This window comes from Rattus norvegicus, chromosome 19, assembly GCF_021556685.1.
Source record: "Rattus norvegicus strain SHRSP/BbbUtx chromosome 19, alternate assembly SHRSP_T2T, whole genome shotgun sequence".
Taxonomy (NCBI): domain Eukaryota; kingdom Metazoa; phylum Chordata; class Mammalia; order Rodentia; family Muridae; genus Rattus; species Rattus norvegicus.
The window spans coordinates 32,517,295-32,538,125 of record NC_141552.1 but is presented as its reverse complement, the minus strand read 5'-3'; the positions used below and the strand labels follow the sequence as shown (position 1 = coordinate 32,538,125).

The 20,831-nt window shown below is 50.1% G+C and overlaps 1 protein-coding gene and 1 long non-coding RNA gene across 6 annotated transcripts in view; one reads left to right on the top strand and one right to left on the bottom strand.

Moving 5' to 3' along the window:
• Nucleotides 1–2,063: 2,063 nt before the first annotated feature.
• Sall1 (spalt-like transcription factor 1) lies at nucleotides 2,064–18,984 on the bottom strand. 3 transcript variants are annotated; one of them, XM_087594512.1, is made up of 4 exons: nucleotides 18,831–18,984; nucleotides 17,166–17,258; nucleotides 4,774–8,204; nucleotides 2,064–3,659 (listed from the first exon to the last, which is right to left on the bottom strand). In XM_087594512.1, exons 2-4 carry the CDS (start codon nucleotides 17,239–17,241, stop codon nucleotides 3,219–3,221), a joined length of 3,948 nt encoding a protein of 1,315 aa, XP_087450638.1. In that variant the 5' UTR covers nucleotides 17,242–17,258; nucleotides 18,831–18,984; the 3' UTR covers nucleotides 2,064–3,218. The 3 variants fall into 3 exon arrangements, with proteins under 3 accessions (XP_087450638.1, XP_087450637.1, NP_001100885.2); XM_087594511.1 differs by lacking the exon at nucleotides 18,831–18,984 and adding an exon at nucleotides 18,278–18,341; NM_001107415.2 differs by lacking the exon at nucleotides 18,831–18,984 and having other exon boundaries at nucleotides 2,068–3,659; nucleotides 17,166–17,266.
• LOC102553576 (uncharacterized) overlaps nucleotides 15,918–20,831 on the top strand; it is a 61,861-nt gene continuing 56,947 nt past the window's right edge. Inside the window, exon 1 of one of the 3 annotated variants that reach the window (XR_015643567.1) lies at nucleotides 15,918–16,605. This is a non-coding gene — a long non-coding RNA (uncharacterized LOC102553576). Of the gene's footprint in view, nucleotides 16,606–18,112; nucleotides 18,164–20,831 lie in introns of those variants that run through there. The other 2 variants (XR_015643566.1, XR_015643568.1) reach the window with 2 other exon arrangements.

Genomic DNA, 20,831 nt, shown 5'->3' with positions numbered 1-20,831 from the left:
TTTGAGGTATATTTACAATTCACATTTAAGAAAAAAAAATGTCACCTCAGTGAGTATTTTTTGGTTCAAAACTTTTGTGAACTTAACTGTCTACAGCGATCTTTCTTAGTCCAGACAACCTGGTTTCAACTAGGCTGTCCCTCAAGTTCCAAAAGGGAAAAGGACGCTCCGGTGGCATAGTGGGAGAGAAAAGATGGGCCAGGCTAGGACGCATAATCTGCCGGAACCCACTCAGTTGCTTTGTGAATATCAATCCATTTCTCTTCGGCTGGGCTGAGCTCAGATCACGCGTGTTTATCTCTGGGTTACGGGCTCTTTCTGGGTTTGGAATAGACGTAGAGGGGAATGGACAGGTGGTGATCGATACCTTACAATGATCATCAGTCGATACAGAAAGGTCGGGACAAAAGGCGGGAGGAGGGGCGCAGAGACACCCGGACTGCGATCTTATCATCACCAGGGCCGAGGTGGCCTCCGGAAAAACCTAATTGAACCCAAAGCAACTTTAGCTCGCCTTAGCCTACTTGCAGAAGGCGCTAGAAGGGAGGTTTGAGGGATAGAGGGGAAAGCGCCCGCCCCTGTCCCCTCGCGCGCAGCCCTGTGGGTATCCCGCGGACGGCGGGACCTGGGGACACCGCAGGACTGCGGCCACCGGGGAGCGCAGGCCCAGCTGCAGCGCGGTGACCCGGGAGGGTGGCAAAGGCGCTGTCACTGCTTGGCCCCTCGTGGTGGCCGCAGCCCGGGGATATCCCCTACGTCCCCAGACTTCGTGCCAGGGCTGGGAAAGACGCCCCTCCTGGACCGACGAGACCTACTAGACCGTCGCCTCTGGGACAGAACAGAACATCTGGCCTCTTAACCCTGTGCTCACTCCTGGAGCGGGAGTGGGGGAAGGCTGCAGGCAGAGTGGCGGGAGGTGAACGGGAACCAAAGCATCTGATCTGTTCCCTCACTCTGTCCACCATCTCTGACTTGGGGGATGAGGGGAGGGGGCTCGCCCTGCGCGGTCAGGACAGAGAACAAGGGCTACCCTCCGTCCCCGAACATCACCGCTGAACCTGCCGCCTAATCAGCGTTTTAAGCACCCTCGCGGCTCCTGGACTTTGGAGTGTAGGGACAAACCAGTGGCCTTGGACTAGCCCAGGCCTGCTGGGATCTTCTGCTGGAGTCGCCCAGGTTGGCCCTGGTTCATCAGCCTCACCTGGGCACAGCCAGTGAGATTCATCACCTCTCAAAGACAAAGTGAGTTCCCGTCGACCCCCTGGGCAGACAACTTCCACCCTGCCTATTGCCACTCTGTGGCAATCGGGCTCACAGATGTAAAACATGCCCTTGGAACAAGGAAGAAGACTAAGGTTAACTTGGATGATGAACTGTTTCAAGTTGCTCCTACAGACCTGTATAATAGATTTTTTTGGTGTGTGCTGTCCTTTTAAATATGTATGTGCTTCTAAATGCCTAAAAGACTAATTAAATAAAGGAAAATGTTCACCTCCTGGGTTGAGGCCCAGTTTCTAGTCAGATTATATAACCCTGTTGCATGGGGAATTCTCCAGCAACAGCAGCTCTCAGCTGCCTGAAAAAACACCACAGAATCAAGGGAAATGGAACTAGGATAGTTAAAAGCTAAAATCCACCGATCCTGTTTAAGGGACCGACCTTACCTGTCAGGATGAGGTCTCTAACCAAAACTAACGTTTTTCTCCCCCCTCTCTTTGGATATGGAGTGGGAGAAGATCGGATGTGTACATTCCCAAACAAGAAATGGATCTGGTGGAACTAGGTAGGTTACCGCATCTCAAAAACAAGCAAACAAACAAAAAAAACCCAAACAAACAAGAAAACAAAAACCAACCAACCAACTGACCAAACAAACGAAAAAACCCAAACGAAAGCAAAAGGCAGGCCCCAGGCAAGCCTGATTCTGTTATACCTTTTAGAATTTTTCCTATTTAGAGACACCAGCTCACACACACAATTTACAGCCACCTAGGGAAATGTTAAACTACCTTTAGGGCCCTTGGCTAAATAGAAATGCACTCTAAAAACACAGACACAATGTGTTGCTTTATCTGTTGCAAAAAAAATGTATTTGATTACTTGAGTAAAATTACAGTATCTCTGTTGTTAGTAAGTATTAAATGTTAAAGAAATTGGAACCCCCCCTTTCAACTTTCCAAGAAAGTGCATGTAACAGTCCATTTCTTTCCTCCCATATCTAATACAAAATAAACCAACATTATACCTGCTCTTATCAAGGAGCATTTGCTCTTGTAAGGGACATATGTACATTTTAATGAAAGGGATATTTCTTATTGTATATACAAGAGCATCTACATTTCTCCACTGAAGGTCGTTCAAGATGCTATCGTTAGCAGCATTGTGAAATCCCAGCACACGTCTTTTTCTACTGTGAAGATACCCTACAAGGCAAAAATGCTACATCTCAGTTTCAACTACCAAAACAACACTTGTGGGGTTTTTTTTCCCTCTAAAGAATTCTGCGTGCTTATTACTGTACAGAAACTGGTTAACATCGAAGACGACTCAAGTAAAAAGCACAATACGAATGGTTCAAAACGGAAATGGTTAACTCTTCAAAACAAAACCAACAAAAACAAACAAACAAAAAAAAGCAGGTTGAAGTTCAGAATCAAAATGAAAACAAAACCCAAAACAAACAAACAAACAAACAACAACAACAAAAACCCTAAGCCTTTCAAATGTTCAGCCTTGTACTTAAAAGTCCTTCCCTTAAATCTGTTTGGAAAGATTAGACAATGTGTTTGCTGATAAAATTTTCCAGCAGGATCAAAGTGTACATTTATATACAGACTTTATTAGAGATCTAACGTATCACGGAGGCATTGCATCAACACCAGATTCATATTAAACTGGATATAGAAAATAAGTTAATGCCAGATTAAGACCGCCTAGCAGGGCAACTTGCGATTGCCATAAATGTTACAGCAAGCTTAGAGCACTCTAGTCCATTAGTATTTAGTCCAAAATACAGAAGACCAAAGTTAATGCTTGCACTCTGTTTGCAAAGCAAGGTTATAGCACTAATAAATAAGCTTTCTTAGAACTCTAGAGGTTGAACAACGTACAAAAGAATGTCTTCATAATGTAGTTCATAGTCCCAGGGGCCAGAAGGTAAGGGGCGGGGGCAGGAGGCAACCTCGGGCGGCATTTTGAGTAGAAACGCTCTGGCAGCTTTAGCTCGTGACGATCTCTTTGCTGTCCTCCACGAAGCGGGTGAAACGGAAGTTGGTTCCGTTCTCGCTGCTCGCCATTTTCTCCAGACCAGCCAGGGGAGCACTGGGTTCCGAATTCCCCAGCTTTTCCACGTTCCCTGTCAGCCCGCTGATAGGTGAGCTGCTCCCGTTGCCCAGGCTTCCAGGAATTGGAGGGATGCCACCATTCTGAATGACAGAGATCTCGTTGGCCTTCATGGCCAGCCCGTTGGACAGTGCTGCTGTATACTGGTTCCAAAAGCTGGACGGATCCCCGCTTCCTGACCTCGCCGCCAGATCCTTCTGGAACATTTCTGGGAACTTGACAGGATTCCCTCCTAGAAATGTCATGGGGCCATCCACTGAGAGCCGGCGGCCCCGGCGTGCAGGGGTACTGTTCCACATATGAGTGCCCATGTGGACCTGTGAGGTGGGTTGGGGAAGAGAGAGAGGGAGAAAACAGAGCCGGGAGCTTAATAGCTGAATCTGTCTCAACTCGTATCCCAACACTCGACAAAGCAAGTGGCCTAAATGTCTATTCTTATTACACGACAGACAGGGGAAGAGACACCAGGAACCATCCACTCCCATGGTCCAGTAATAACGTGTCTGCTCTCTGCGGCACTGGGCTGGCTCTCCTCTTCCTGGGCTAACTCGCCTTACTTACTCTTTCTTTATTACCCGTATTTAGCTTATAATGGCCTCAAACAAGCCAGGCTGCTGCAGATAGCTCCTCTCAGGGTTAAAATTGTTATGTCCACTCCCATTCCAGGGCTAAGGATTGTATCTGACACCCTTTACCCCGTAGATGTCGTTTTCAGATGGGAAGAGAGCAGCCCTCGCTGATTGCCCATTGGAGGGCCTGCACAGAGAGAAAACCCAGAAAGTAATTATTCATCCCACATTACTGGCAGCCACCTCCAGAGGAATACTCTGTCAACAGAAAAATGTACACAGCGACAGTACTCAACTGTTGCTCTAGACCGAGCGTATTTGCTTTATTTCCAACACATATCAGTAGGAAATGTCGTGTAATCAATTATCATAATACCCATTAGCCGAGGAGTGATGTTACTGTTTCTAGAAAAATAAACCGTGCGAGGCTCGGGTTATGAAAAATAGCGGCATACGTGCCGGAGAGAGCCGTAGAGAGCTGTAATTATTAAGTGATATGGGCAGTGTGCAGGCCACACGGAGGTCTTTAATCAATACCCCATGGCAACGCCAGGCTGTCTGATTTGGTAGGTAAAGCAATTCATTTGATGCACTTAAGCTAGACAGCAGAGAGAGGCCTGCTGCTTCACTGAGGTACCAAATTATTCAAGGCCTTGGGACAGGCAGCGAGCTACAGGCTGCCCTTGTCCCTGCCATGATCCTGACCTCGAAAGGCTCCTCCATGTCTCCCCCCTCAGCTGAGTGGAGCAGGTCCCCCTTTCCAGAACCTTCTCCCTGACTATGCAGCTGAGGGCTCCAGGAGCACACACTAGCATCAACCGAGGGAGTAAGTTAGGGCTGAGGGGCGGCAGGGGGCAGGTACCTTCAGATTGCCTTTCGTTGTGAATGCTCTTCCACAGATAGTGCAAGCAAAGGGCTTCTCTCCAGTGTGAGTTCTCTCGTGGATCTGCAGGGCACTCGAGGAAGAGAAGGTTTTACCACATGTGTTACAATAGTGCTGTTTGGGGGTTCTCCGGGGCAGAGCTGGGAGCAGAACCGGGGATGTCGCAGAGGATGACAGAGGCCCCGAAGGGACATGACTAGTGGGGGCATCCTTACTGTCCTGAGGAGAAACGTGCACAAAGCCGTTGACCTCTGTTTTGATGAGAGATGACAACGAGCTGGCGGGAATCATCGCAGAGTTCTGATTGGGGCCGAGGTTGGAACTGGGCTCAAAGAGCTGCGATGGCAGATCTCGCATCTGATGTGTCAACATGTGCTGCTTCAAATTCCCCTTTGTGGAAAAGCCACGACTGCAAACTGTGCAAATGAACGGTCTCTCTTTGGTATGACTTCTGTAATGAATGTCCAAGGCACTCTGACAAGCAAAGGTTTTGCCACAAATGTCACAAGCAGTGTTTTTAAATTTACCCCGGTCTCTGAAAGGGAAGAGGATTCCCAGGGAATCTTCTTTGATGATTTTCTCTGCATGACTAGAGGTCAAGTCCAAAGCACCTCCGTTCACTGGGGTGGGAGACAGGCCATTGGCAAACTCGCCTGGCCCCACTCTCTGTGGCTTTTCCTCAACATTGGGTGACTTGTGGAACTCTTGGGTGCTGTTGGATGGGGACAGAGCCTGCATAGAAGAGGTAGACTCTGAGATGGCTGGGCTGCCCGAACTCTGGCTCTCCACATCCCCACCCACTGAGGATGAGTCATTGGTCAGTACATCTCCTTCCACTGACCCGTTCTCCACCGACTTCAGGCTGGCCTGCAGCTGCTCGGCCAGGCCAGCGTTGATCATCTTCATCTGATTTTCCAAAGCGGCGATGCTGGACATCTCGAGTGGCAGAGGTGAAGACGACAGGCTGTCTTGGGAAGCGTCAGCTGACTTGGGCGTATCCGGGATGCTGCCCTCAGGACACTCTTCCATGTTCTCATCTGAGAAGTTGTCTAAGTCATCGAAATTCTTCTCATCGAAGGAGCCTGTGTCAGACTCCATGGACTCGGGGTAGTTGTCAGGGACCGGGGTGTTCGGGATCTGGCCTCCCATGTGCATACGGATGTGCTGCTGGAGGACCACTGCGTTTGTGAACTTCTTCTGACAGATGGGGCAGGAATGCTGGACTCTGAGTGGGGGCATAGCCCGATGGACGCTGTAGTGGGTCTTGAGGTTCCCTTTCGTGGTAAAAGCCCGGCCGCAGATCTTACACTTGAAGGGCCTCTCCCCGGTGTGTGTTCGGTAGTGCATTTTCAAAGCGCTCTGACAGCTCAGAACCCGATGGCAGATGACACACTCGTTGGGGTCGGTGGCCTTCTTGTCAATGTTTTCTACCAGTTGCTGCAGCTTGGATGTCTCTGAGGCCTGGGCTGAATCTAAGAGTCCCCCAAAAGGAAACTTGGCCTTGAACTGCTCAGACATGAGGGGCAACAGAGGGTTGGTGAAGGTGGTCCCTCCTGCACCACCATCAGCCACTGGGGAGTTCAGGGCACTGCTGCCCGCTGTCGGGATGGAGCTTACCACGCTACTGTCTTCACCCTTGCCACCGAAGGGGGGCACAGCAGACCCTTCGGCTTCCTCTGGGACCCCACTTGGGTTTCTTGTGGCCAAATCGGGGGCCCCCGAGTCACTTTTGACTGAGCCTTGGGGGCTGGCAGCAGAATGGCTAATTGGGATGGGAGCTGGTTCTTCCGTCTTGATGAAGGGCGTGAGGCTTGGGAGGGTAGGAGGCAATGGCAGGCCGACGGAAGTGGTCAGAGTGGGCAGGACCGGCTTGGTGTCTAGCCAGCTGGTGACCGGCTTCTCTGGAGGGATGGACATGCCGTAGGGGATGCCGGTGCTCGTAGGGACGTTGTCCAAGTGCTCCGGTACGGGGTAGGGGTTCATCTGGATGTGGGGGTACTTCTCTTTGTGGCGCTGAAAGTGGACTTTCAGGTTGCCCTTGGTGGAGAACCTGTTCCCACAGATGTTGCACTTGAACGGCCTCTCTCCAGTATGGGAGCGCAAGTGGATCTGCAAGGCACTGTCACTCCCAAAGACCTTTGCACAGAACCTACACTTGTGTTTAAAGAATGCCTCGTCTGAAGTACTCTTTGCTTCGAAGGCAGTGACATTTGGTGGCTTGCTTTTTCTTTGCTGGGCCAAGGCAGACAGGGCGTTTAAATCTTCTGCAGTTGTCGCAATGTTAGGCAAAGGGGTAGGGAAAACAGCATTAGCTGGGGTCGGCTGAGGTAGAAGTGGGTTAGATGCAGGACTCAACAGACTGCTTATTGCGAATGCTGCTGGTGAGGATGATGCTGAGACGGCCGGGGGGCTGACATGGGAGGCACCAGCATTGGAAGCCACTTTTTCCGAGGACGGGGTGGGAACTGTTGCTGTCACCATGCTCACGTTGGGAGATGGGCCACTACTGGGCGGGATGATGGTGCCGGAGCTGCTCTGAGGTAGCTGGACTGGGGGGAGCTGCTTCACACCGCTGATGTTGGCAGATTGGCTAGCAAGGCTCTGTGCTAATCCAGCTGCCACCGCCAGCTGCTGAGACAAATGGGAACTTAGTGTGGTCAAGGGGTTGGCAGACGTTCGTAAAGTACCTTGAGAAGGAACAGAAGAGGCTGACAGATCTGCGTTCTGAGAAGCCAGCAGCAGTATTTGGTGACGAATCTGTTCTATGAGCTGCAGCTGGTGGATCTGCTGCTGCTGCAGAGCTAGGAGCTGCTCCATGAGGGCCGAGATGAGCAGCTTGCCTCCAGAGGCCCCCCCACACCTCGCTTCCTGGGAGAACTGGGCCACCGCCACCTTGGTGCTCTGGAGATTTTCAATGATGACGTTGCTGTTGATCACCGAGAAGTTGCCCAGTGTCGTCAGGTCCCCAAGTTGAGGTAGAGAGGTTGTGATCGCTGAGGTACCCGTGGAAGAGCCGCTGTGGCAGCTTGGGGTGGCGATGTTGGTGACACTGCTCAGAGTGCCACCGTTGCTGCTGCTGCTGCTGGTGGCAACTGGGACCTCCGTCTCCATGGACTCTTCCCTGTCGAGTCCCTTGTGTTCTGAAAGGTCGCCGCAGTCTTCTTGGTCTGCTTTACTCGCCACGAATTTCATTTGCTCATCAGGATTGTTGAGAGACGGCGGGCCGGGAGGGAAGGTTTTTGGTGGGGAGGCTGGACTTTCATTGACGATCAAAACTAATTGATTCTTAGTGCAGCTCTTTTTGTGGAGCAGAAGGTCTGATAATTCAAAGAATTCAGCGCAGCACCGGCCACAGACGTGGGCATCTTTGCTCTTAGTGGGGCGACTTGGTTGACCCTTCTCTGTGTCCCCTATGAACATCAAAAAGTGCAGGGTTAAAAATGAAGCCAGGACAGACTGTCAGGAATGACTTGAAAATGACAGAAAGGGCCACGAAAAATTCTCTCTCTGCCAAAACTCCAAACACAGCCCTTGAAAGCCAGGCTGTGCTTCCCGGTGTTGAGGGGTTCCTGTCCAGCTGGTATTTTGGATAGTTAAGGCCTTTAGATAATGCATCAAAATATAAAATACCATGAAGGGAGGATATTGGTACATAATGAAATTCCATAGCAGAATATTGATTTCCAATATTTTATACACCGATTGTCTACTTGCCGGGAGAGGGTCCCTCAAGCACACTGAGGACTTATTAGGCTCTTGAGTTTCTGTCAACCTTATTCATTTTCAACTGATGCAAAGATATCTGTGACAGTCTGTTCTGTCACTAAACTAATTTGTAGTCATTCAGGCTCCAATCAGTTGTTGACAAGGGTGGGGGAAAAGGCGTATCACCCAGCTGGGGACTGAGACTCCAGAATCACCTCAAGTCCCTGCCTGGAAACTGAGCTCAGGCCCAGCAGTGACAAACACAGGTCAGTCTCATCAGTAACAGATCCATTCCCACCGCACGCTAGAAAGCAACACCCACACGCCCGCACACACACACACACGGAACGGAGAGAGCGCAGGCTTGTGATCCCTTGCAGGCCTGCCCGGTACCTATGCATCGCCCCACAGACGGCTACTCTTCAAATGCAGGAATGAGCTCTGGTGTGCATCCTCCTAGGCAAAGAGTGTATGCCCCCACATTTCAAGTGGCAATGTCCTAAAGAGCTCCTAAAGTGGCCTTTCTGCCTCTATAACCCGGCACAGCACCCACAGTTCTGCTAAATACTAGCTAAGGAAGAGTGTGCTGAGAGGTGCTCCCTTCCTTAAGAAATCATGCTTGCACGAGAGTTTGGCAATTCTTGTCTGAAATTCTTGCCTTCAAAAATACTTTGCCTTTTACTGTTATCAATTGCCAAACAGATTGCCCTGAACATGTGTGCACGCACACACACAGCATGCATGCACACATGCGCGCGCGCACACACACCCACACACACACCCACACACACACACACACACCCCTTGACCGTTTTTTTGGCTTCGCTGGCTGTTCAGATGTCTTCTCACTAAGATCCATTTGTAAACTAAACATCAAAATCTCCAACTCCAAGCTAACATCCTATTCAAAGACAGGATGGCGTCCCCTTGTTTGCTCAGCATGGGGAACACCAACTCCTGTTGTCAAAATGGTGTGTGGTCATCTCCAAAGGCTGTGAAAAAAACTGTTTAATTCAAGGATTACCTCCCTGCGTGCTTTTCTACAGAGCTGAATCAGATAATAGGTAGTTTCCATGACTTCCAAATTGAATCTTCTAGAAAACTTGCAGGAGGAAAAAAAAAGTAATCGAAAATATGAATACATGGGAAATCAAAATGCTGCCCACCCCACAGATCCCAGTCAACTCAGAGTCCACCCAAAGGAGCCAGAGGTTACCTTTTTGGATTGAGAGCTAAGAAGCTCCAAGAGTTTTGCATTTCAGAAAATACAATTAACACCTAAACAGTCAGTTGTGAAAATTCCTTAACTCTATCTGCCTGCAGTGATGGAAGTTGATTAGGGCCCCTGGTAAAGCATGCTGGCCCGGAGGAGCGAAGCGACGCGTGCACACTCTCCTCTCTGGGATAGTTATTTTAGTGGCTGAGTTATATTTAATAAGCCAGCTTTCCTAATCCCCATCTTTAAATCTACACGGGGTTGTAGTGCAACCCGCATTAACAACACAAAACAAATCGCAGTTGTAGCAGAAAATACCAATAATGATCCAGTTTTAATTTAATGTTTAATCGTCCTAATTGGCACCAGATTCCCATGCTCGCTGGAGGTGCTGCTTTAAACACTTTCCTCTCTCTTCTCCTGCCTCGAAATAAGGCAAACAAAATATTAAATGAAATTTGTTAAAGTTAACCCCCTGCTTCACTCGGGACAAAAATGATGTGACAAAAAAAAAATTCTGTTGAAAGCTTCGTATTTTGACAACTGATTTTAAATGATGCCCCCCATTTCAGATGCTTATTTTCAACTGGGAAATGCGAGTCCTAATATATTCAACAGAAATGTTATTTCTTTCTCTTTGCGCATTTCCATATGTAATGGTTATGTCTCCATCTACTTTTACAACCAATTATGAAGGAACAAAAGCTATTCCGTTTGTTCACACATTTTCAACAAAGTGCATTAAAACTATTATGTCAGCATGTTCTATTAAGCTCTGCATTCAGTGGAAAATACTTTTCAACCAGCTCACATTTATCAAAACATAAAGCCACTTTAAAACACAGTTTTGCTTGGTCAGCTGGGCTTAGACAAATAATGACAGATTCAGAACTAAATAACTAGCAAGGGAAATCAGAAAACTGACTTCAACAATTGTACACATTACAATATGGTTGCTTCAGATATTTAGCACATCTGTGCTCACGGTTAAAGGGCATTTTAATTCTTTGTAACTTGCGAACATCTGATATTCTCACAATAGATAGGGGGAAAAAAATAATAAAAGGAAGGTTACTTTAGAAGGTCCCACCGGTTACTACTTCCCTGCACTGGGATTCTGCATTTCGTGCGGCTTCAAGACTCACTGGAGAATTTGCAAGTTCTTCAACCTGAACTTTTTTTTTTAATATATATTTAGCATTCTGCTAATTATGTAGAAAATAACAGACACTGAGAAATCAATGCCTGCTTGCTTCTAAGAGGGAGAGCCTGTTTAAAAAGTTGGCCATAGTTGAGCTTCAGTTCTCACAATTTAGGAAGCTGACATTTGATCTCACCGTACCATCAGCTAATTTAATTTCCTGATGTTTATGAACAATCTGCTTCCTCCCAAATCCTAGCATCTATTTTGATTCAGTTCAGAAGCAGGTGCTACTCCGCTCCAAAGTGCCTGACTTCAAACCCATCTGCATTGTGAACAGAATTCCAGCGAAGTAGCTCCAAGAGAAAGGAGACAGGCTGGGAAAACCAGCATGGATCTTTTGCCTCAACTACTAAAAGGACTACTTTAAGTTGCAATTAGATAACAAGCAGGCAGAAATACACACACACACACACACACACACACACACACACACACACACACACACCCTGTGCTCTAATTCCTTTTTTCCCCCTGATCCTACTCTCTGTTATCTTGTATCTCTCTCAATAATCTGTTACACAGGATGGCAACTGGTGACCTCATTATAGTAACTGCAGTTCCCTTGTTCCCCCTATTGTGGTGAAAATCACATTCCAGATCCTTTTCTATGGATTTTGCATTCACATTAATTTCGTAATTCCAGCCAGATAGGGACATTTACAAAGCAAGAGCTTCCCCTGACCCCCAGCAACCCCAAAAAGATGCTTAGAATTTCTGCTCTTTTTTGGGGGGGGGAGGAAGGAGGTTATGTTGTATCATTACCAAATTGACACTAAAATTCTAGATGTTTAAGCTCTTGCTTTTTTTTTTTTTTTTTTTTTTTTAGGTACCTAATTCAAATGTGTCACTTTTCTCTCCTCTTAACCAAGCAGGGCAGAATGGAAGCAGAAAAATGGAAGTGTTGCAGCCTATCTGTCTACTCAGAAAGCAAAAATAAAACTCTGCCTCGCACAGAAAGGTTCAGCCAGTCAGGAAAGGAAGAAAAGGAAAACCAGGAAAAAAAAGAAAAAAAACCCCCAAAAAACAAAAAACTAGAAACAAATCACCAGGCTCTACCAGATTTAGTTTCTTCTTTGGGAGCTCCTCAGAAAGACACTTAATACTACTTGCTAGTACCTTAAGACTACATTAGCATTTCTTAATAGAACTCGAACAATGGTGGACTTGGGGCCCCTAATTTTAACAGGCTGTTCCTTCCACCAGACCTGCTTGCAAAGACAAGCATGAACGTATTCGATCGAGCGACGCTCTATCTTTTCGCCTTGTTTTATTTTTTAAGGCGGGATCTGAATGTCCAACTTAAGGTTCCAGAAAAAGCTGTAAAATACAACATATGCTGCACATATTTTCTGTGCCTGAAGTCCCTTTCAGGCAGCATGCAATCAAATGACAAATGAACTGGCCTCCTTCAAGTTTACAGTGTCGGCCCTGCTCGTGTGGACGGAGACAAGAGAAACCTCTGGGAAAAAAAGAAAAATAACACGGACAAGATACTCCATTTAAAGTTCTGGTCCAGGCCCACCTCCGGCTCACAATGAAAGGGGAAAATGTCTTCCCTGTGGATGAATCAAATTGAACACTAGATGGGGATCCAACAGCAAGGGTTTGTTCACAACTTACTCCAATGACACGGAAAAGAGAGACTCCTTAAGGCGAGATCTAAACACTGACTACACAAACATTGGCAAAGTCACAAGAAACTAAATCCTGGTTGTTGGAGGGTGAAGCTGAGCTGTGGGAACTACCTGTCAATCTTCCCCTTTGGGGGTCTGGCATCTGGGGGTGGCAGGGGAATAAGGTTAGGAAAAGAAGCCAAGCTGATAAGGAGAAACTAAAATAAACTACCAAGTTCCTGCTAAGTGACTAGCAAGACTCAAATTGGGGGTCACCGGGAAGACACTGAAGGACACATTATGATCTGGACCTTGTCACCTCTGCATGGGAGGAGGCTGGCAAAGGTTAAAACAGCTCCACACATCCAGGTTTTCTAAAGCCTGGTGCACAAACTTTTTTCCTCCTTGGGGGAGGGGTGTCAAGCCTCAGGTTAATATTCTCTTTCTCTATCCTCTAAGGATATTTTGGAATACAGGCTTTCTGCACTAGGGACTGTGTTAGAAAAAGCCACCTTTAAGCTGCAGAAGAATTTCGATTTTCTGGTTACTACACACGGAGTGAGCTTGGCTAAGTTTTGAAACCCCCGGAACCTGCCCGAATCCCTCTTCCCACCACCCTCCAGATTCTCTACCAGAAAAATGTGGGCTTTCCGCCTTCTGAAGGATATTGTTGGTATAAAAAAGACAACTGGAAGCCTCCAGCCGTGGAGAAGAGAAACAGCTTCCAAACAGAACCCTGTAATTTGGTACTTGTGCCCTGAGCCATTGCAGAAACTGGATGTAAAATACATCAACAGATTCTCAATACCAAAAAGCTACCTTCCGTCCCCACAGTTTATCTCCTGCCTGATCCGGCTTTGCCCTGTTTTTTTTTTTTTTTTTTTTGTTGTTGTTGTTAACATTTTAGAAAGTATTTGCAGCCTGAAGCAAATCTCAACAAAACAAAAACAAGACCAAAAAACAGTTCACATTTTCTCATCCAGAATTTGCTATTATTGTCAAACTTAAAATAGGCTTGATGAAACATGAATTCTTTCCAACTGCCTTATCTTGCAGGTGTCAGTTTTTTTTTTTTTTTAAGAGAATTCATTATAGTTCTCTCTAACCTTTTGGGCCCAGAAATCAATGTGTGGCCATTGAGCTGCTTCCAATGAGTAAATTACTTTGGTAAATAATAGAATTTCTTTATTAATATGAGTAAGAGGGGGTTTCTCAGGATATTTCTTAGGAGAGTCAATGCTTTATCTGTAAATCCCGATGTTTTAGGTTCCTTCCAATACTATCCTCTCCTTTCAGAAGCCGAGCAGCAAAATACTGAAAACGAATGGAGACAGAATGGGGCCTGCCAGTGACTGCAGGACTCATGAAACCATCACTAAATGGAGTGAAGCAAACCAAACCAAACCAAATCCCAACACACACACACACACACACACACACACACACACACACACACACACACACACACCTGGAAATCCAAACTCAAAGAAAAGTAACCACCTATTAGATCACTAGATTCCCACATTCTCTTTTCCAAGGTTTATCCATCATGGTAAATAATCTTTCCAAGGCTAGTTATCTTTCTCCAAGTAACTGGAGACTTGTTGAATATCTTTTAAGAAATGGATCCTACTTACCACAATTCTATTTTCATAAGAAGCAGAAAAAAAACTTTACAGGAATACACAAGTAGAATAAATTAACGAGGTCCTAAGATTAATTAAATAATCTAACGTCAACCAAATAATCTCTCTCTCTCTTTTTTTTTTTTTTAAAATGGAATGGAGGTGTTGGGATGGCCACTTAGCAAGGCATAGCTTTCTTTGTAAAACTCGACACAACACGTACATAATACACAGATGAGGCCACGGAACACAGCAGGAATGTGCCTGCTTCATGGCCACGGTGGCTGGCTCTGAAAACTTTTCTAGGTTTGACTCTGTGTAGAAGTTAGACAGTTTGGGGGACAGCACGGGAGCGGGGCATGAGCAAGATCCACTTTGGTAATGTCTGATACTTCATTTGCTGTGTAATCAGACCATCTTGAGACAGGAGGAAGGGTATGGCTGGCATCTGAGCTAAGGCATTGCCTTCCAAAGGAAAACTACCAAAGGTCCAGCAGTGGCTTCTCAGGCACATGTTCTAGGTAGGGAAACGGATGGAGATTGCTGGACTCATTGAGGAAAAGTCGAGTTTTAAGAGCAAACTAGAGCTGTGTCGCGAGCATTTATTTCTATGTATCTAACAACTATCCCCAAATGAAAAGAGCTGGGGTATGGTGGGGCCCTCCTGACTGTCAGCTGGTGGGGAGGGCTGCTGGTGTAGGAGTACTGTTACAGCACACTAAATCCTGTAACCCTATTACAAAACCTGCCCTCTAGGCAACTTTTCCCAAACTTATTGTTCAGCCATGTAAAAACAGTCATAATCTAAAACTATTACTACTGAAGAAAAGGAGGGAGCGGGGGAAATGGCCTGGGAGGGGGGGGTGCTTCCTAGGGCGTTCAGGATAATCACTGCTTTGTGGACAATGAACCAGCTTTTAGGAAGAAAAAAAGGAGAAATTAAGTGAAAAAGAAGAAAGAAAGAAAGAAGGGAAACTTGATTCAGTTCCTTAATTAACTTACCTCAAAGCTCAAATAAACTAAAAAAAAATTGTTCTAATAACTAATAATAGTGAGAGGCAGTGAACTCCTTTAATGCTATCGCTTTATGAGAAGCCTTAACTATTAAAAATTCCAGATCCAGACTCAAAGCAAAGCACTAGCAAGCATCTTGCCTTCCGAAACCCGAGGTGGTGGTTGTTAGTTTTGAAAATTTTTGCGTGGAGAATACAAACAACCAATACAAATTAAAAAAACAAAACCCCCAAAACAAACAAAAAAAAAAAAACCCTCCACCTTTCTTCCCCCAGGTTATTTCCCCCCACCCCGTATGCAAATTGTTAAGTTTTAACAGCATCCCAGTGCTAAGGCCTGACTTTAGAAAAAGATTGTTGTGGGGGCGGCAGGAAGCCTACGAAACTAGCCGAGAAACCCCACAAAAATAGTCCGAGTGGTCGCTGCGGCCTTGGTTAATTTCATCTGGTTTTACCCTCAAACCGGTTCTTTTGGGGTGGGAAGCCGGGTGTGTTTTAAGGGATCTTTCCGGAGGACTCAGAATCACACTGGTGAGGCTTCGAGCTTCAAAAGGTGCTGGGCAAAACAGTTGTCCTAATGGCTTTCAGATCGCCTGAAAAAATGTCCAGGTGTCTCAAGCCAGGACTGCCCTCTCCCAACGGCGAGGAGGAAGTAAGCTGGCGGTCCCTTGTCGCTCGGGCTCTGCCTGCGCGTCCCCGCACCCAAAGCCAGGCCTCTGGGGACGGAGCCTACGATTTAGGGCTACCGCGTTCACAGAGCAGAGTGGCCAGAGGTGAGGATCTCAGGTCACGCTTCCGAGCTCTGCTGGGGTGCAGCTCCCTCCTCCACACCCGGGATCGAGGATCCCGAGGGGCAGCGGAGCCGCCGAGCCTCGGTCGGGTCGCTCTCTGATCGACGCAGCGGAAAGTCAGGCGCAGAGTCCGGTGACCCCCGAAACAGAGTGGAGCCTCTGGCCTTGGGAGCTCGGAAACTGCCTAAAACAGCTCAGGTCAAGCTGGGGTCGGAGGGGGTCTTCCCTCAGTAGCCCCAGTTCCATGCTCGGGTCTCTTCTATTCTAGGCCACAGTTCCCGCACACAAACTTTTCCCGACTCATCCAGTCCTTTCCGAACCCTGCCTTCGTCGCCGGCTCGCTCCAGGGGTCTGGCGGACTAACACCGGGGACCCGAGAAAGTGTCCAATGACCCTTTCCAGGACGGGTCCGGAAGGATGAGACTCCATAATACGTGGGGAGCACACATCCAAGTCCGACTTTGACGGGTTATGGTTGCAAGTGTGGAGAGAAACGACAGGAGGACAAACTTGGGAAGCCGGACCAAGCGACACTTCCCTGTCCCTAAGTCAGTCTCCAGAGAGACCGGCAGCACTCGGCCGCGACCCCGGGACGTCGCTCCTCCACCCCAATTCCCTGTTCTCACGGCTCGGAACCCCCAAAGGTACCACATTTTGCCCGCTAGTCAAGTGGGAACGAGAGAGTCGGGGGTGGGAGGGGGGTTACGGCGAGCTCCCCACGCGCTCGGCGTTCAGCCACCCGCACGAAGTAAACTTCTTTAACATTGGCCGCAGGGCTGGGCGGCGAGGCCCAGGCGACAGAGGCCCAGCCCGGGGACCCGGGTGGCGCGCGGGGAGCGGGAGAGACCTCGCGTGGGCATCCACGGATGGCCCCTGCCCGCAAGATCGCCCCTCGGGGCGGCCGGGTTCTGGCCGCGGCTTCTCCGACCCGCTGGGTGGAGGAGAGAGCTGGCCGGTCGACCCTACTCCGCCCAGTCGAAGACACGGAACTCGGGAAAGCTCCAGCCGGGATAGGCTGGCTCTCCCGGGACAGGGGGAAGCCTGGCCCGGCAAATTGAAATCGAGGAAGCATGAAATAAAATCAGACGCGCCGAGTGCAGAAGGCGAGAGCGCCGGTGGGCGCGGAGCCCGCCGCGTGTGCGTGGGTCCGAGTGTGCGTGTGAGTGCGTGTCTGGGTGTCCGCGGCGCGGGCCGGAGCACTCACCATCTCGCCGGGGGAGCGAGGCCACTTCGGGGTCGGATTGGAAATGTTGAGGCTTCGCTTGCTTCCTCCGCGACATGCTGGCTCAAACATCAGCTGGGGCAGAATAAAAAATTACTAAAAAAAATCTTCTCAAAATTACGGAAATCGAGCGGCGGCGGCGGCGGCTCCCCCCGCCCGCCGGCCCGCCCGCCCCCTCCCCGGCTCCCCGGCCCCGGGCACAGCGCGCATGTGTCCTGCTATAATTATGATTATCAATAATGCATTGCGATTAATCATAGAGGGGCTCTTTGAAAGGCGATTGGCATCGGGCCAGCGCTATTCAAACCCGCTCGCCTTAATCAATTAGTTCGTGATTTGCTGCAGACCCCTGTCTCTCCGCGCGCTGGCCCAATAAGCCGGCCGCGGGGCTGGCTCTGCGTGCCGCGCCGCCCGACTCTTGGTTAACCCTCTTGGCGACCGCCCGGGACTCCGCGGCCCGGCCGCCGGGGGCCTGCCTCCTCGCCACTGCGCGCCTAACGCCCCGGCCGGCGCCCCCCGCTCGTTCCCCTCCCCCCTCCCCCGCCCTCCATCCCGGGCTGGGCCGACCCGAATTAGCATGCTCGCCCAGGAGCCTAGCGGAGCAGGGCCGCGTGGGGGTGGGGCTGGCGGCGGGGGCTGGGGACCCAGGCTGCGGGCGAGCGGCGAACTTCCCAACTCCCGCGCTGCGTTCTGGCCCGCGAGGGGGAGGGAGTCCCGTGGCGGGACGGGGTGGGGGAGGGCTCCCCGTTTCGTGAGTGTTCCTTCATTTCTTTAAGAGCTACCAGAAAGCAGCCCACCCCCACTCTCATAAAAAAAAAAAAGCGAGTGGGGAAGAGCCAGCCCCACGCCGGTCCGCCTCCCGCCCGCTGCCGGGCCTCCCTCCCGCCTGCCCGCCGCCTGGCTCGGAGATCCTTCGCCCAGAGTTCTCCATTCTCAGGATCCCGGGCTCGCGGGGGTGCGGAGAAGAGGACCCAGGAAAGGTTTGGGGACGTGATGGGTTTGGGGCCTGGGGGGAGGGGCAGTTTTCTCGCCACCCCATCCTCTCCCTGCCAGGGAGCAGCGACCCTCCAGCCTCCTTAGCTCCCTTTCTCTACCTCGGACATTCCCGGGACAATTAGGGCTGAAGTTTTCGGGAGAAGCGCCCCGAGCCCGTGGGATAAGGGGGCGGCTCGGCTCCGCCCAGGACCCCCTCCAGAACCTCCCCCCGACTGCCCCGGTTGGCTGCAGGGCGCGTCACTCCGCGGGGAGGCGGCGGCCACCGTGGCGCCGCCAAGCCCGGGGAGGGTGGAGAGCAGGGACCTGACTGAGCTCCGAGTTCAGTTTCGGCGGGAGGGAGGGGAGGGGCGCCGCTAATCCAGTGCTAAGCAGAGCTCCCCCGGCCTGGGTGGTGCTGCTGGAGCCAGAACCTAGGCACCGCCTCTACCCCGGACCCTAGTGCTCCCTGCCCTAGGGCTGGAGGCCGCCGCCTCCTCTGCAACGAGGTGGCTGCCTAGAGCCGGGAGTGTGTGAGCGTGGAGGGGGGGTCCCGTCCGCTGCCCCGCTAGCTACGCCGCGACTCGCCTTCACTTTTCCGACACTTGCCACGCGCGGCGCCCAAACTTTTCTCTCCATCTCTGTCTCCCAGAGCTGGGAGCCAGCCTCTCTTACCCGCTCATGGGACCCAGGGATCCGGGCCCTGCACTCCCTCTTCCGGGTTTAGGCGCCTGAGAACCTGAGGCTCGGTCCTTGGCTTAGCTTAGATCTCCTCCTGCCTCGGGGTTTCCGCTCGCCGAGGTTCCCGAAGTCCTGCACCCGAAGGACTAAACTAACTTAAACTTCGGCTGAGTAATGGGGGTGGAGGCGGGGGAGGGGTGCAGATACACAATCCTTGCCCTATCTCGCGATCGGGAGAGGAGAGGGCTCATAAGGACGCCCCAATTCTGGAGCGCCTTTGAGTCTGGATCGTGACACAGTCGGCTCGCGCGAAGTGGGCACTAGCCTTCGCACCAGAGCCTTGGAACTCAGGACCCATGTCGCACTCTCCTAAATGGCTTTTTGCCCCCTTTCCCCAGTTCTTTCCCCCCTAATCTTTTGTGTGCTGGTTGAAAATATCTTTTTTTCGGTCTGCTGACTTTATTCTTTCTTGGTTTAACTTCTCCCTTCTTTCATTCTTCCCGTCCACCCTTCCTCCCTTTTCTTAGTTTTGTTCTTGCTCTCCCACCCCTCACGGGTCCCTAGTCTCCCGCTTTCTCCCTCACCTCGCTCTTTCCTTCTCCCCAGGTTCTGTTGGGTACAGTAGATTTTGATAAAAAGACAAACGAAGCTATCAGAGGCTCTGATGTTGAAGAATGAAGATAATAATGTTTCCATAGGTGGTGTTTCAAATGCCATTATTTCTCACTGAATATTTAAAGAGATCTCTCGGCAAAGATGGATTTGCGCGCTCCTGGGGTGCGAGCCGCTTGCTTTCCCCAAACCCCCGGGAACGTGAGCAGACCTGAGCACGTTTAAAGCTAGCACTCGTCCCTATCCCGCAAATCGGCGCGCTTGAAAACACACCAACGTGCGCCCTCAGGGTGCACCGAAGCTTCCAGGCGCACCTTTCTTCCTTGAATCTGCCGGTATTTAGAGCCGCCCTCAACAGTCTAACATTCTTGGCTTCTTGAAAGTCCTGGCCTCCGGGCAATCGGTGGCCAGAAACCCAATGGAGCTGGCGGTCCCTCAAGCCTTTCTCGGGGTGTGCTCCACGGGAAGCTCCAGGGAGATGCTTCACACGTGCTCTCTGTTGGCTCTATGTGTGATTAAGGGTGGGGGGATCCCCCCCAAAACACCACGAACGAAAACGCAAAATCTGCTGCTTCGCGCTGTTTAATTAAAAATGGGCGAGCAGAGACGAATTAATTGCGGGTATCTAAACTTTGATAACTTTTTTCGTTCTTTTGAGTCCTCGACGACGGAGAGGCGGGCGCCTGGCTCTGCGAGCGGCATCCCCCGCTAATTTCTTGTTTGTTTTCTTTCCCTTTGGCCCGGAGAGAAATGAGGGGAGGTGGAGGAGGGGGATGGGAGGAAGGGGACGGTTGGAATGGCCGGGAGAGAATTGGTCTTTATTGTTGGTGGCGATACATCAATTATAGGCCATTGTCTCGCGCCCAAGTTCCGCGGTTCGCTGGTGCGGTCGCCGAAGTGTCAGCAAGCTGGCGAAGCACTGCGTGCGGCAGAGCAAAGTCATAATTAAATCAATAAAAAATGGACACAGTTTGGGGGGGTTATTTTTTTATATTTGAACGGGTTGGGAAAGCGAAGGACAGTGAGGTGCCACAGCTGGGGTCCCTTCGAACTCCCTGCACACCTCCAGGCCAGAGCGCTCCATGGGGTCGAGCCCTTCAAACCATGGATGGGGACTGCTGCTGGGAAATACGGCGAAGAGGCTGCGCCTTGCAGGTTCCTCAGGCGGGCCTGATATTTAGGGACAGACTCCCAGGAATGGGGTAGCCCAAAATGAGGCAACAGCTGCGCAGAGGTCGTGACCTCTCAGACCAAGACGAAACGGACCCTGTGGAGGTACTTAGCAATTGTACACACTGCCTTTGGGGGACGGGGGTGTTTACGTTCCCTTCACTGTATAGCCTCAGTTTCCCGAGGTCTAGTTGGCTGACCGGAGGGCGGTGG

What these genes read in the sequence shown, in the direction of transcription:
- Sall1 (XM_087594512.1), bottom strand. Translation starts at nt 17,241, where the DNA reads ATGTCGCGGAGGAAGCAAGCGAAGCCTCAACATTTCCAATCCGACCCC. An exon ending in CTCGCTCCCCCGGCGAGATG is followed by an intron (nt 8,205 to 17,165) that starts GTGAGTGCTCCG and finishes TGATGTTCATAG; the next exon opens with GGGACACAGAGAAGGGTCAA. An exon ending in CAACGAAAGGCAATCTGAAG is followed by an intron (nt 3,660 to 4,773) that starts GTACCTGCCCCC and finishes CCCACCTCACAG; the next exon opens with GTCCACATGGGCACTCATAT.